Source organism: Gracilinanus agilis, chromosome 1 (genome assembly GCF_016433145.1).
Source record: "Gracilinanus agilis isolate LMUSP501 chromosome 1, AgileGrace, whole genome shotgun sequence".
NCBI classification, from domain to species: domain Eukaryota; kingdom Metazoa; phylum Chordata; class Mammalia; order Didelphimorphia; family Didelphidae; genus Gracilinanus; species Gracilinanus agilis.
Window position 1 is genome coordinate 57,487,801 of NC_058130.1, and position 16,303 is coordinate 57,504,103.

General features: G+C 42.3%; 1 protein-coding gene across 6 annotated transcripts; it reads right to left on the reverse strand.

Moving 5' to 3' along the window:
* Positions 1-1,157: 1,157 nt before the first annotated feature.
* LOC123230711 (methyl-CpG-binding domain protein 4-like) lies at positions 1,158-14,566 on the reverse strand. Of its 6 annotated transcripts, XM_044656858.1 has the most exons (9): positions 14,406-14,555; positions 12,052-12,272; positions 10,580-11,400; positions 7,884-7,958; positions 7,677-7,811; positions 4,670-4,819; positions 4,004-4,119; positions 1,459-1,547; positions 1,158-1,400 (listed from the first exon to the last, which is right to left on the reverse strand). In XM_044656858.1, the coding sequence occupies exons 2-8, from the start codon at positions 12,147-12,149 to the stop codon at positions 1,470-1,472; spliced, it is 1,473 nt and encodes a 490-aa protein (XP_044512793.1). In that variant the 5' UTR covers positions 12,150-12,272; positions 14,406-14,555; the 3' UTR covers positions 1,158-1,400; positions 1,459-1,469. The 6 variants fall into 6 exon arrangements, with proteins under 6 accessions (XP_044512793.1, XP_044512794.1, XP_044512798.1 ...); XM_044656859.1 differs by lacking the exon at positions 1,158-1,400 and having other exon boundaries at positions 1,425-1,547; positions 12,052-12,276; positions 14,406-14,566; XM_044656863.1 differs by lacking the exon at positions 1,158-1,400 and having other exon boundaries at positions 1,425-1,547; positions 4,004-4,107; positions 14,406-14,553.
* Positions 14,567-16,303: the final 1,737 nt, after the last annotated feature.

Below are 16,303 nucleotides of genomic sequence, written 5' to 3' on the forward strand. Positions count from 1 at the left end.
GGCCTCAAGACACTTCCCAGCTGGGTGACCCTGGACAAGGCCCTTCACTCCCATGAACCTAACCCTTACTGCTCTTCTGCCGTGGGACCAATGCACAGTATTAGATTCTAAATGGAAGGTGAGGGTTAAAAAAGCCTAACAATGAAGCCCACAGCCCTTCAAGCATCCTTATGTGTGGATGAATGGCCGCCATCTCTATTTGAGCTTGGAGCCACTGCTGTGACCCCGGTATCAGCCCTTAGCCACCCTTTGGGGGGCTGAGGTGGAGGTGGGGGGTGCGTGATCATGGAAGCTGGCATTTTTCCACCTCGGGTCTCAGGGCTCACAAGATTAAAGGCAAGTCCATGACCTTTAGATCCAGGAAGGCTCGGGGCTTACAGAGGGTCTAAGAGACCCATCAGGATAGGAATCTTATTTATGTGAGGCAGAACTGCACCTGTGGGGAAGAGGTGGATTTCAGGGTACAATGATTCCCCACCCCAAGCTTTCAGAACTTCAAGTGCTCTGGGATTCCTTATTTCCCCTATTAGTTCACAATAAATAAATCTATACTTACTGAGATATACTCAGTATCTCTGTACCCTTTTTATAATCCATCCCCCCCCCCCCTTAAAAATCCTTACCTTTTGTCTTAGAACTGATACTAAATATTGGTTCCAAAGCAGAGGAGTGGTAAGGGGAAGGTAACTGGGGTTAAGTGACTTGCCCAGGGTCACCCAGCTAGGAAGTATCTGAGGCCACATTTGAACCCAAAATGTCCGATTTCCAGGCCTGGCTCTCAATCCACTGAGCCATCTAGCTGCCCCTCTTGGAGTCTATTTCAAAGAAATTCATAATATACAAACCTATCAGCCATATTATATGTATATATACAGATAGGTGACTGATAGGCATTCCTTGTTCCCCATTTCCAGGATATTTGAATTGTGACACCAATCAGAGCTTTTACTGCTGTGGAATTCTGGTTTCAGTCAGTGTGTGGAGAATTTCATGATTTTTTTTTAACATAGATGAAATCCCACAGTCAGAAGGAATATAAATTAGAGGATCACTGGCATCCTTTTTTTCTAGGTCTTAAATCTGATGTAAGTTCCTTCCTGTGCAAAATCAGCCTTGGAATTAAGAATTTCAAGAAAAAAAACCAAAAAACCCAAACCTTATAAAAAGAAGTCAAATTTGATCAGTTTATTTAAGAAAGTATCCGAGAATTCTTCTGACACATCTGGTTACAAAAACAATGGAGAGCACAGCTAGTACTTAATAAAATGTATGTAACTGTCCCCATTCGTGTTTGTTGTGATTTAAACCTGTGCAGGTAGAGTGTGATGAGTGGTTGGGATGACCACATGTTCCTCAAAAAGGGAGGCATGCATGGGGCAGTTAGAAATCTAGTTTAAAATGTTCACNTTCCTCAAAAAGGGAGGCATGCATGGGGCAGTTAGAAATCTAGTTTAAAATGTTCACTTTTTTTAACTAAGGCTGAGTTTTTCATGATTTTCCCAGAGCCAGTCATGATATTTATTTAACTTATGGTCTTCTGGATGGACCTGGAAAGGAAAAAAAATTAGGAAAAAAGAAATAAACAGAAACAAACCTAAAAATATTAATTTCTGTTCAATGCATTCTTAAGGAAAGGATGGGAAGCAGAATCATTAGGATGAGTCGTCAGGGTCATACCCACAGTGCAATTTAAGTAGGGCTCCCCAACCTTCCTGTTTTATTTTAGTTTGATATTGGCATCTTATCTAATAGAGATAACTACAAACAGGCAATGCAATAGACAGAAGACACTGGATTAACAGTCAGAGCATGGGTTCAAATCCTTACTACCTATATGATTGTAATTAAGTCACTGAACTCCTCTGGACCTCAGTGCCTTCATTCAAATGGGGATGATGCAAGAGTTCCTTCCAGTCTGAAAGATCCTGAGAGGAGAGGGGGAGCTTGTCTTGGGGCTGAGGAAGGTGCAGAAAAAGCCATTTAGTAAGACCTCACAATATTCTGTGGACATAAAGGGAGGAGGTAAGGTATGAGATCATGGTATATTTGTTGTTTTTTAGTCATTTCAGGTGTGTCTGCCTCTTTGTGGCCCTATTTGGAGTTTTCTTGGCAAAGATACTGGGCTGGTTTGTCATTTCCTTTTCTAGCTCATTTTACAGATGAGGAAACTGAGGCAAACAGGGTGCAGTGACTTGTACAGGGTCACCCTGCTGGTAAGTGTCTAAATCCAGATTTCAATTCAGGAGGATGAGTCTTCCTGACCCCAAGCCTGGCACTCTATCTACTGGGCACCCAGCAGCCCCTGGTACATTTAGGTGGCTTCATCACTATATAAACAAACAAACTGAAGGGGAGCTGATCCACAGTATCCTATCACTCCAGAGGGAGACTTCTGGTGGTGTGTACCAGAGGACTCTTTAATCTTTTTAAATACTGATGAAAACAGAACGCACTTATTTATGAATGACACCAACTTTGGAGGCAAAATTTATACATGAGATGTCAGAACTGAGATCCAGAAAGATTCTCAAAGGCTGGAGAGATTAACCCAAATGTAACTAATTAAATTTAGAAAAGCTTAAAGTGGCACCAAGACTCTTGGGGCCCCCCACATAATAGGACTTATTAATGGCCAACCTTGCACTTGGGGATGTCTCAGTTTCAGAAAAAGTCAAGTAGAAGATGCCAGAGAAACGACTGGGTCTGAGCGAGTTTAGGGACTGAAATGTCCATATTAATCAGCAGCATGACTTAGTTGTCCCCCAACATGAGAAACAAATGCTACTTTAGGCTGCATTCACTGCCATCCAGGGTACAGGAGCTGGTTAGACTGACCGCATCTGGAACACTGTGTTCAGTTCTGGGTGCTACATTACATGAGCAATAATGACAGATCAGAGTATCTCCTGGGGAGGGAGGCCAGCATCGTGAAGGCACTTAAAACTACATCATACAAGGAAGTGGAAGGACCTGGTGAGATTTTACCTGGAGACAAGGAAATTTAGGCAAAGGATAATATCACTTAAAGGGGGCAGCTCGGTAGCTCAGTGGATTGAGAGCCAGGCCTAGAGACAGGAGGTCCTAGGTTCAAGTCTGGCCTCAGACACTTCCCAGCTGTGTGACCCTGGGCAAGTCACTTGACCCCCATTGCCTACCCTTACCACTCTTCTGCCTTGGAGCCAATTCACAGTATTGACTCCAAGACGGAAGGTGAGGGTTTAAAAAACAAAATCACTTAAAGAATCAAAGATGTGTCCTGGGAAAGAGGAACTGGATGGATTCTGTTCTTCCAAGGGGTCAAAGTAGGGGGAACAGGTAGGAGTCAGGGGAGGCAGATGTGGTTTGGCTCAGTCATAAGAAGAACTCCCTCACAATGAAAACGAGCCGCTCCCCTGAGGAGAGTCTCCTGTCTGCTGCCACGCTGGGTCAGAGCTTTGGGCTTAATCTTGTAGGGGATGCTGTCAGCAGGCCAGCTCATGGCTGACAGTGGCCTGGCACCAGAGTCCACAAAGCGTTGACCTCAGAATGACTCTGAAGCAGAGGTCCCCCAAGCATTATAATGACAATATGCTCAGGTCTAGTTTACAGATAAAGAAACAAAGGCAGAGAAAAAGAAAGTGACCCGCCCAAGGCTACCGGGTTAGAAGGTGGTGAAGCTGGGCCCTGGGCTCTTCCCACTTACCACCCATCTCTATGGGGAGGTAAGAGTCAATCAGGCTGGGCCGGGTCTGGAAGACCTTGAAGGTGTCTTCTAAAATTGGGGTATGGAGGGATGTGACCCGGACAGGCTGAAAGCAGCCAGAGAGGGCAGATGTCCTTGAGCAAGGGAACAGGAAGATCTCCTTTGGATGCCCCTTAACAGATGGAGAGAGACCCCATCGTTGTCCAGTAAAACCCTCCAACAGCTGCCGTGGCAGCGATGCTTAGCTGAAATGAAGGCTTTTCTTCCTCAGACACAAAAGCTGTGGGTTAGTAAGGCTTCTAGGTATGGAGCCTCCCTTACCTGTTTCCATTCATTAACACAAAAAATCCTGTAAGAGTCATTGCCGTATTTTCCAATCCCGTGCAGTTCGATTGGGTACCGCCATTGTTTCGTGAGGTATTCATCTAGTGGAAAGACTTATAAAATAAGCAGGTTTTATAAGCCCCAAGAAAAGGGGACCTAATGATAGGGAGAGAAGGGAAGAGGCCAGAAGTCTTCCTTAACAATCTAAGCATTTAGTAAATGATCGGACACCCATTCATTTGTTCTCCTGTGCACACTAAGTCACTTGCTCCTAAGGCAACAAACTCTAAAGGGAGAAGAGACCATCAGTTCTCTCTTCTCTGCATGGCTGGGACACACTTTCTAGGGCACCCATGTGGTACTTTTGATCATCTTTTTGCTTATATTTACATTTTTGATCTTTGATTAGACTCTAAACACCTGCAGGGCAGGAACTTAACACTACATTACTCTGCATTTTTCCTAATAGCCTATTAAAGTGATGGACTTTTATCAAGTGCTTAACTATTTGTGTTTGACCTACTGGTAAACAGAGGCTCAGGACAGGTGGACGGGTTTTAAGATATTGTGTCCAGGCCTGTGTTTTAAATTAATTCATTCCATTAATATGGTAGAACAGGATGCTAGCATTTTAGTTGTGGTTGTCCCTGAAGGTGAAAGTACCTGAGAATTTGATAATTGTTTTGGCTCGAAGATCATAAAGGCCAAGAGGCTTGAGGAGTTCAGATACTTCCTTCCAGTCTGCAGTTCTTGCCACCTCAGCAGAAGGATACTTCTCCAGAAACTCCCAGAGCACAGGTATTGCCATCTTGCCTAGATAAAAATGACAGCTATAGTCATTCAAGAAGGTAGGTTTCTATTTGCTTCTTTCTCCTTCAAAATCTGTGAAGCTCAAAGCAGATTTACTTTTGGTTGAAAAAAAAGATTTTCTGGAGTTGAACTTTTTTACACTCCTGGGCATGTTTTACAGATGACACCCAGAGAAATAAGATGATCTGGTCAGGATCAGCCCTCTTGCTAGGCCAGGCTAAGTGGTACTACCTCCAGCAATCATTACTGAAACCAGCAACTATTTGCACTCAAAAACCAGTACTTGCTGGTTAACAGCTTAAAACATTTAAACCTGACTAGTCAAGGGCTCAATGTGATATTAATTGTTGAAGGACATATGTTAATTTTTTGACCCAAGTAACAAAATGATAAAATTATAACTAAGAAGAAAAAAAAGAAGCAGAAATGCCAAAAAATATTAGGGAACTTTTGGAAAGAAATGTGCATAATTAAGAAATTGAGCTTCTGGCAGGTCTGGCAGAGTGAGTGACTACAACTAAAGCCAGTCCCTTGATCACAAAAAAAGAATAATAAATGGAGCAAATAAAATTAAAGATAAAAACAAAGAGAGAAAAGAGCAGAAACCTTTAAATGAAAAACTAATAGAAAGTCTAAAGAAAATTAGAAATAAATACAATGAGAAATAAAATAAAATGAGAAATCTCTAGAACAGGGGTCAGCAACATATGGCTCTCGAGCCATAACTGGCTCTTTTGAGGGCCAGATATGGCTCTTTCTGCAGGAGCCATAAAGTCAATTTTTTTTCAGGCACTGTTGCAGGAGCACACTGTGAGCACTGTACGGCTCTCACGAAATTACATTTTAAAAAATGTGGCATTTATGGCTCTCACAGCCAAAAAGGTTGCCGACCCCTGGTCTAGAAGAATAAGACTGACTACTGCTAGAATAGCTAATAGGCATATTGTAAGAAGGTGCAGAGTTGTTAAGAACCTCATTAAGCCTTCTGACCCAGAGATTACATTGGGGGCCATTATTCTAAGTTCAATAATAAAAAGAAAGGCCTCATAGACCTCAAGATTCATACTAGAGGGGACAGCTGGGTGGCTCAGTAGATTGAGAGCCAGGCCCAGAGACAGGAGGTCCTGGGTTCAAATCTAGCTTCCTAGCTGTGTGACCCTGGGCAAGTCACTTGACCCACATTGCCTAGCCCTTACCATTCTTCTGCCTTGGAACCAATTGGTTCCAAGACAGAAGGTTAAAAAAAAAAAAGATATTCATACTAGTACTTTTTATAGTACTGAAGAACTGAAAATAAAGTAGATGCCCATTGACTGAGGAAGGGATGCACAAGTGGTGGTACCTGAACGAAGGGAAATATTGCAGAGATATAAAAAAGAATAAATCGGATGACTTTTGAGAAGCATGGGAAGACCCACTGACACAAAGTAAGCAGAACCAGAAAAACAATATACACAATGACTACAACTGTGTACATAATGACTACAACTAATGAACAGCAAACAAAAAAATAGAAACTGATTACTGTGAATTGCAATGATTAAGCTTGTTTTCAAAGGAGAGAAAGAAGGAAGTAAATCTTCTTTGCAGAGATGCGGGGAGACAGGTGTAGTGTACTGTATATGATGGCAGACTTTTTTTCACGGTTTTACTAAATGTTTTCTCATTTTCTCACAAGCATTATTGTGTGAAGAGAATTACTGAGGGGACTTTGATCAGGAGGATAGAACGGAAGCTCTGGCGCTCCCTGTAGTCAGCCGGAAAAGCCAACAACTGAGGTATGGGATCGCGTAGCAGGAGGCAGGCCTGGGCTGTCTCCTGGGCGGCCCAGATAAAGGAGAAAGGAGACAGTTGGCTCGCGAACCATGTGAGAGTCAGTGAGCAGAGGGAAAGTTTGATAAACTGCGGCAAGCCCGGATTTCGGTCTCTCTATTTTCATGTTGGTGTTGACTGGGTGGCCCACATGGCTGCTGCGGAACAACAAGCTAAACAGAGAAATTAGATTAGGGTAAATCTTCCATAAAAGTTATCTACCTCCTCTCTCTCTTTCACCTATCTCCCCTTTTCCTTTCTGATTAATTAAATAATAAAATCCATGGCTGGTCCCTCAATTATAACCATAACACTACGCTAAGCCCTCTAGATACAAATCGGAAAAAAAAATTGAGACAGTCTCTCCTCTTTCAGGGAGCTTATATTCTAACCTGGGAGATAACATATGTAGGGAGGGTAGATGGGCAAATCCAGGGTTCATGGGAAGGTCAAACGACTGGAAATAAGATGGTTCGATTCAAGATAAAGAACGAAAGCCATGTAGAAAAAAAAGATTATAAAAAATCTCACTGAAGCCTTCCTAAGGAGAGAGGAAAAAATGAGAAGGAAGAACAAATAACAGAAAAAATGTTTCAGAAATGGTGAGACTTGAGGAGCTGTAGCTCTACAGACTAAAGCAAAAGAGGATGGAGCTTGGTGACACAATCTAAGAATCATCGGTTTCCAAGAAAAATATAGAGAAATAGTTTGAATAGGATGGATGATGTTAAACAATGACAGCTCCATTAAGGACTAAAACCTAGAGGGTTCTTCATAGAAGCAGGAAAGTATCTTGGTAAAAAATGAATGAGACATTTTCACTCCCAATTTGAAAGATAAAAAGAAGGACCTTGTTTATCATCTGGTTCAGACCCCTAATTTTAAAAATCAAAAAGGTGAGGACCAGAGAGACAACTTGCAAGCCCAAATGATATCATCTGGTTGGTGGCTGCATCAGGCTTAGAAACCAGGTCTCCTGATCACCCTATCATGCTTTTCTTCTACTAATACAAGGCTACAAAACAGAGATCAGAGTGGTCTCCCTTACCTGAGGTCCTATTGAGAAATATGGTAGCGATGAGGAGCTTCCATGGGTCATGAAAGAGTGTTTCTTGGACAAGATTAAAAGGAGACCGAGGTGGAGTCCACTTTTTAAACAGTTTCCTTCGAGGTGGACTAAGGGCTAAACAAAATTTATCATGTCAATGCTAGATACTCAAAGTGGCCTTAGAATCCAACTGTTACATTCCCATACCTTCTTTGTTGTATTTGTTAGAGAAATACTGGCTGGTTTTCCTTTTCTCCACTTGGGTTCGCTGGATGATGTTTTCTGGAAAGAAAATGAACACTGGATGGAGTCTGGGGCTTGGAATTAGGAAGACCTGAGCTCAACTCCAACATCAGAAACTTATTAGCTGTGTGATCTTGGGCAAGTCATTTAACATTTTGCCTCAGTTTCCTTGACTGTTAAATAGGGATGATAATAGTAACACCTACCATTGACATTGTGATCATGGCATGATCAAAAGAGAAAACATTTGTAAAGAGTGCTGCAAAATGCTATATAAATGCCAGCTTTTATTTCCATTTAGAAAATTCATGATTAAACATAAGGGGAGCAGGAACAACAAAAAGGAAAGGCAAATTCTCGCCCCAAATTTTATAACATAAGAGGTTATAAGCACTAAAAATGGCTTAAACACCATGCAGGCATTGGAGCTATGGTGACCAAGCACTGTATCTTCCTGAAAGGTTTAAATGCTGAAGGCATTTACCCCAAGGGAACTACATATGGAATGTAACTGATAATTTCTACAGTGTTATCAAAGCTCTCCAGAGAAGTTTCTATAAAACAATTACATTTACTCTCTTTAATATGAATAAGAACTGACCACTTTAAACATGACAACGCAACATAAGATGATCTCATTCTGATATTCAGTTCTATGAGGTGAAATGGTAAGGACTTCGAATTCTATGGTTTTTCCATTAAACCATCTCCTTGACTGCAGTTAAATCTTCTAATCTGAAATCAGTTCTTAATGGTAACACTCGAAAACATGTTCTATTTCTAGTCTCAGAATCTCAGAATGGGAGAAGATCATCCAGTCTATCTTATATTTGAATAAGAATCCTCTTTACAAAATCCCTGCCATGTGATTCTGCCTGGTGAGGCCTGCCAGGGCTTCTGTTCACCCTATTGGCATATATAGAGAGAACCCGGGACACCTCCAAACACAGCTGGAGGAGGCCTTTAGTGGGGCAAAGAGGTATTCATTGTCATAATGAAATAAACTGCTACAGAGGTGTTCAAAAGGAGTCACCGTTAAGAGATTATATATGGAATCTCTTCTCCACTGAGGAATCATAAAAGTAAACCACTGTTAAGCTCTGGTGTCTGTATTAAAAGTAGCTTGCAAATTGGAGATGAACCACATGATGACAGTCATGAATTATTTAAAGGAACATTTGAGAGTACACTTACATCAAGTTAAAAAAACACCTGCATGACTTCTACATAAACAATTGGTAGATATAACACAGTATATATAGAGATTTGAAGGACAGCAGAAAAGAAACTGATATCTACTTACTGGTTCATATAGAACAAAAATGAAGCACAAGACCCTTGTGGGCCCATCCAGCCAAACCCTAGCCCAGGGGGTTTGCTAATATGGTAGAAGGTGGAAGGGAGGGAGAGGAGGAAGCCACATTCTATTCCCTATTGGTATTCCTAACCATCAACCTAACCTACTTGGGAGCCTCCAGGGTTGGGGGAGGCAGCAAGGGTTAACAGCTTAGAAAGCCTTCAGGGAAAGATTAAAGAGGAAAACCTACCTTAATATAAATATTATGGGCAACATTTGTCTAAGACTCTGGCTTTTTTTCCAGTTTGTCAAAATGAAAATCCTGTCATAGTCAGTTATATAATTGTAAGAATTTTAAATTATATTTAGAAAACGTAAGAATCTTGCCTCCCCCCACCCCAAAATAGTGACCTACTCATTGGGGGCCTATGGTGTGGAATATTTTTGAATTTCCTCTAGACCTTAGATTCTTTTTTTTTTAAACCCATACCTTCTGTCTTAGAATCAATACTGGGTATTGATTCTAAGGCAGAAGAGTGCCAATGATGGGCAATCTTTTGAGCTCGGTGTGTCAAAATTTGCCAAAAAACTGAGCATAACTCAGGTGGTGTGTCACTTTGAGAAAAAAAAAACATAATTTTGTGATATTCATAGTTTAAATAACAAAAATGTATAATTGTAATAACAAAATAGGTAAATTAATATAGGTAGAATTGTCATCTATAGTGCACAGAGTGTCTACACTACAGCAAATGTTTCATCCTTGGCATGCGGCCCCATATTTCTGTATGAGGCTGTGTGTCGTTGAAAATAGCTACGCGTGTCATGTGTGTCATAGGTTTGCCATCACCAGGCTAGGCAATGGGGGTTAAATGACTTGCCCAGGGTCACACAGCTAGGAAGTGTTTGAGGTCAGACTTGAACCCAGGACCTCCCATCTCTGGGCCTGGCTCTCAATCCACTGAGCCACCCCACTGTCCCCTAGACCTTAGATTCTTAAGTTCTAATCAGTGTCCAAGGACATGGTACAAAATTCTGTAATGGTAAATTTCAGAAGGTAGCTAGGTGGCACTGTGGATAGAGCATCAAGCTTGGAATCAGGAAGACTCATCTTTCTGAATTCAAATCCAATCTCAGACACATAGCTGTGTGATCCTGGGCAGTCACTTTACCCTGTTTGCTTCAGTTTCCTCATCTATAAAATGATTTGGAGAAGGATCTAGCAAATCACTCCAGTATCTCTGCCAAGAAAACCTTAAATGGGTCATAGAATTGGATGTGACTAAAAACAACTGAACAACAAGAAGTCTTACGAACTCCCCCACCAAAGAATTTTTAGTAGTTCTTGAAAACACAAGTATACCTTGAAGCTTCGTCACAAAAGTCAAGTCTTTTTCATCCTGGGAGCTGCAACTGTCTATTTCAGAATTACATTTCAAAATGTCAGCATGCAAATGTTCCTTCTTTCCTCCAGTTTCTATAAAGGTCCTTTCAGATTCTACAGAAGGACGCCCACCCTTCTCTTTATATTCTGAAACTTTGTTGGCACATAATGTATTTTCTGTGCATGAAGCTACTTGTGCAATACACATTTGGGAATAAGAGCTTGAAGCCAATACTTTATCTGTTGGTTCTTTTTCTTCATCTGTCTCCTTTATGTTCTTGTCACTCATTTTGTTGTCGGAACTGCTCACAGGTCTCTGGAGCTGAATGTCTTGTGCAATGAAAATTGCTTCTTTACTAGATGCTGCCTTTTTTTGTTGTTGAATGCAACCAGAATGACCTTTCCTATACTCTTTCTTAGTTTCTTTAATGTGACTTCCTCTTGTAGTTGTAGCCTTTTCAAAATTTTGAGAGTCAATGACATTAGCATCCTTCTGGAGCTGGTGGTTGAAAGTAAAGTGAGACAGTTGATTACTCTGGTCCTGTACCTGTGAAACCCTGCATGGGGGTGGAAGTACATCTTCCTCTTTTCTGTGAGGCCTCCTAAGCTTCTGCTTTGGGCTCAGGCAGTTCTGCTCCACCTGGAACTGTGTTTCCACTATGTGATGTGGGGATCCTGATGGAGTGTTGCTCTTGGGAGGAGCCCGGAAGTCAAAATCTTCTGGCTTAAGAGAAGTCTCTTCACTTTTGTGAAGGTAACATGCAAGTGAACTTTTGGATCTGAGCTTCACTCCCTCTGGGCTAGAAAAGGAAACAAAGAAAACTGATTCACTGACGAATATGAATAACTGAAAAAGAGGAACGAACTAAATTTGAGATAACTAATCAAGAATTTCCATTTTGAGACCTATAAAAGGCATTTAACTTCTACTGTTGAAAATGATCAAACTCTGATTTTAAGAGTATTTCCATTCAAGATGAGGGAGAAGGGAGAAAGGAATCAGCATTTATATATAGTGTACTAAGCATTTTATAAATACTATTGATCCTCTTAACAAACTTTGGAGAAAGATGCTATTATTATTACTCCCATTTTGCAGATGAAGAAACTGAGGCATACAGAGGTTAAGTGACTTGCCCAGGGCCATACAGCTAAGAATGTTAGAGCCTGAGGTAGGATTTGAACTCAGATATTCCTGATTACACTCTATCCACCATACCACTGAACTGCCCCAGATGATTTCAAAGATCTCAAAGTATTTTATAATATAGTAATGTAGGTAGGTTAATCTTTGCCTTACAATGCAGGCAAAAAAAGGAAAAGGGTTTATTATTAGATCACAAAATTACTGTTCTTATATTTTTCATCTACTTGGGCATATCACAGAGTTGGTTCTAAATAAATGTTTGCTGAATAAATGATTCATGAGATATCCTTCCTACTTTATTTACCTGATAAAATACACATCATATTTTCCGGCGGTTTTTCCAGATAATCTTTGTTTCACAATCCTTTCCCATCCACAAGGAATAGATTTAGAATGTTCCATGATAGTTCCAACACACTGACTGCTCAAATTAGGTTCTTGAAGCCAGAGGGTTATTTCTTTTCTTCTTTCTGCCACTGTTTCTCTTCATCTTCCACATTTTTCAACTGCTGGGATGTAAATTTCCTGACTGAAGGAGAAAATGACAAATTACTAGACTTGCTCATTCAACCAGACACATGAATCAGAGGTTATTTGGATAAAAGCAAGAACCAATGGTTACTGGAATAAAAGGAAAGACTCAAATTAAGGACTTAGCTATGTTGTGTAGAAAGAGGTCTGGGCTTCAGGTCCCCTACCAGGCACCACAAATAGTCACAATTCTCAAGTCTCAGACTATTTGTCAGGACCTTTCATTTTGTTTTGTTAATCAAGAACACTGTAAAAATTTCTGATCAAATTTCATAAATTTAAGAATGTTTTATGGGAGGAAGGGCAGGTAGGTAGTACAGAAAATAGAGGGTCAGTCCTGGAGATGGGAGGCTCTGGGTTCAAAGATAAACTCAAGACATTTCCTAGTTAGCTATGACCCTGGGCAAGTCACTTCAACCCCAAATGCTTAGCTCTTACTGCTTTTCTGCTTTGGAATGGACTATTGATTCTAAGACAGAAGGTAAGGGTTTAAAAAAAGAAAAGAACACTTTAAATACTTGTCAGTCATTACGTGAGAGAATTATAAAATATTGGAGATGGAAAGCACCTTAGAGATATCCACTTTTCTCATTATACAGGGGAGGGAATAGACTCTAAAGTAAAATGATCTGCCTAAAGTCACACAACTAGTGGTTGGCAATGCTCTTTCCATTACAACAAATAAGCTTTGGTTGATTTTAAGAAATGTCTATATAGTTGCTCTTTTTAAAAAAAAACTTTTTACCTTCTGTCTTAACATCAATTTTAAGACAGAAGAATAGCAAATTAAGTGGCAAGGGTTTTTTTTCATACTGCTTATATTTCTGGCTTGAGTTTTTCTTGCCTTTTACTGTCCTTTGCCTGAAATTTCTCCAAGTTAAGAGGCAACAGACAGGTATTGAATTGCCTAGGTCACACGTTAGTAAGTGTCTGAAGCTATATTTGAACCCAGGTCCTCTTTATTACAGGTTTGGTGTTTTATCCACTGTGCTACCTAGCTGCCCCTATAGTTTCTCTTTAAGTCAACTTTATAATTCTTCAATTAAGTATGTAATCAAGTACTTTTTTTCAAAGCTGGATAATTAGAGATTAATAAGTAAGACTTTTAGTATAGTGCTGCTTCTCCCATATCTGGCTAACTTTAAAGTTTTCTGATGCTATTGTTAGATACTGGAATGCAAGAGTACTCTGAATATAACAAAAAACTGAACATTTAACAGTGTCAGGCTGTTATAGTAGAAAAACAGTATTGAATTCAAGTTGAGAGATCTAGATCGGAAATCTCAACTTTATGACCTTAGATAAGACTCATTTCTGACTATTTCATCTGAAAAAGAGGGATGAATTTAAATGACCAACTGGACCCAGATCAAACCATCTGTGACACCTTTTTAAAAGCCTCCAGAATTCCCCATATTTTTGACTCCTATAGCATAATTTAGGTCACAATTATATGATACACGCATAATTACAAATATCACTGACTACAATTTTACTGTTGTAAATAGTTGGGGCTCAAATTCTCATGAGCTCAAATTCTCTTGCAATTCCAGCAGTCAAAGAATCTCTTAAATTGGCCCCAGGTCAAATCCCTGGGCCTCTCGAGTGTCTTTCTACTCCAAGCTAATCTCCTAATTTCGATATAAAGGGCACACATGTCCTAATAACACTTGTCCTTTCCTTGTTTCGAAGTGAAAGCTTTGTCCACTCCATGATGTTGGTTAAAGGGCGATGACCGTACCAGCTCTTCCTTTCTCCTCAGTCCCTTTATCCTGGACACTTGGGCAAGCACGAAGGTGACTGGACCTGAAAGAAGGGGCCGTATCAGTGCCCCTAGGAGAGGACGCTGAGTCCAACCAAGCCCAGGGGAAGGCGGCCGAAGAAGAACGCAAGCCTTGCCACCAGGAACCCCGGAGAGTTTGTCCGGCACCTTGGCAGGGCTGCGTGGCAGAGAAATGAGGCAGCGGGAAAGCAAGGGGCAAAAAGAGGAAGCTCCAAGCAAGAGTTGGGGGTGGGGTCGAGCGAAGAGCGTAGAGCGTAGAGCGTAAACTGGGGTCGGGCCACTTGGGAGGAGTAAAGAGATAGGGCAGCCGCGGCTACGGAGGCGTGGAACCACACTTCTCCCACCTGCCGAGCCCCCCGGAACCGAGGGAATCTGCCTGTTAGCTCGCTTTTGCCCTTCTCCCAGGAATCGCGGGCGCCGCCATCTTGAGTCCACCTCGCAGGTCACATGATTCCTGGTTCCTCCCAGCTCCCGCCAAATATCTACACACTGCGCAACCGCAGATAATCTCAGCGTCTAACCCCACCCCCCACTCCAAACTCGCACATGCGCAAATGCACCTTGAAGGTCTCAATTCGTAATTCCCTTTTGCGCACAGCGAATTCACTACGAAGGAACGCTGATCGTGTGCGTACGGGCGTGTATGTGTGCAGATGGACGGATGTATTTCGAATGGGCTTCTTTGCAAGCCTTCTTTGCCAGACTGCTCTGTTATCTTCCTTTCCTCTATTATCTTCTCTCATTTTCCCCACGCGCCCCCGACCACCCTACACGCATGCGTAATCTAGTTTATCCCTCTGGCGCACTCAGAACTCTAGTCAGCTGTAGAAACAAACGGCGCATGTGCTTCGTCCTGTCTCTCGGATCCCAAGGCGCATGTGCATTGCTCTAGCTAGCTCTCGGAACACAGCGCCAGTGCATTGTTTTAGCTAGCTCTCGGAACACTGGGCGCATGTGCGTTGCTCTAGGTAGCCCGTGAAACTCAAAGCGCATGTCCGTTGCCCTGGGTAGCCCAGGTAGCCAAAGTGGCTTCTCGACCGGTCCCTGCGGTTTGGGAGGGACTGAGAGACCCAGGGCCCGGCCCGGGGTCTGAGGGGAGCGGCTATGAGAGCCGTCCTGACATGGAGAGATAAAGCGGAGCAGTGGTGAGCCGAGGGGAGGCCCAGAAGGAGGGCGGGAGTAGCAGGGGCTGGAGGCGGTTGAGAGGAGCCTCCTTGGTTACCCAGGACCCCAGACCAGGATCTGGGATTGGGGGAAGTAAGGGAATGTTGGGGAGAGGGGAGGGTAGAGAGGGAGGGAGGAGGCAGGGGAGAAGGGGGGAGCCGAGGCCTCCCCAGCTCGATTCTCCTCCTATTGCTCGGTACTCCCTTCCCTCCCCGGGCCTCAGCCTCCCCATCTGTAAAGTGAACCTTAGGCAGCCTCCCAGCCACCATCGGGCTCATCCCTCGTGGGATGGACACTCTGGATTCCTGTTTCCCCCTTTTCCTTCCCTCCCTACTGGGGCATATGTCCATTCCTCCAGTAGAACGTAGGGCCTGTGAGGTCAGGGGCTCTGTTCACCAGGATCCATCCGTGAAAAGAGCCTTGGGGTGACAGCTAGGTGGCTCAGTGGATTGAGAGCCAGACCTAAGAGACGAGAGGTCCCCGGTTCAAATTTGACCTCAAACACTTTCTAGCTGTGTGACTCTGGGGCAAGTCACTTAATTATTATTGCCTAGCCTTTACTACTCTTCTGTCTTGCAATCAGTACACAGTATTGATTCTAAGACAGAAGGTAAGGGTTAAAAAGAAAAGAGTCTTGGAGCTAGAGATCTGCCTTCGAATCCCATCTTCCATACTTCTCAGTTTGGTGACCAAGGGCCTGTCTCTTAACCTTCAACTTAAACTCAATTTGCTTATCTATAAAATGGGGCTGATGAAATAATGCATATAAAGTGCTTTGTATCTTCCCTAGGGCCATGGACAATGGTGCTTAAGAAATATTTCCTGGCTGGTTAAGTTAAACCAGTCTACTTGTTATTTCTAGTACAGGACATTGCATTTCCCATCAATGGGGCTTTATGCCCAGAACATTCTTCTTTCTCACCTTCCCCTCTGGAACCCCTTGGTTCCTTCAAGGCTCAGCTCAGGCATCATCTTTCTCTCCTTCAAGATGCTTTTCCTAAATCCCTCAGTTGTTGGTGTCCATCCTCCTCCCCCCTTCCCCATTGCAATGTTTTGTTGTTGTTATTGTTGTTTTAAT

Bases quoted from the DNA above. Each gene is read 5' to 3' on its own strand.
- LOC123230711 (XM_044656858.1), bottom strand. From the start codon at position 12,149: ATGGAACATTCTAAATCTATTCCTTGTGGATGGGAAAGGATTGTGAAA. The intron at 7,812-7,883 runs GTATGGGAATGT...AATTTTGTTTAG, and splicing joins TAACAAATACAACAAAGAAG to CCCTTAGTCCACCTCGAAGG. The intron at 4,120-4,669 runs GTACTTTCACCT...TTATTTTATAAG, and splicing joins AACAATTATCAAATTCTCAG to TCTTTCCACTAGATGAATAC.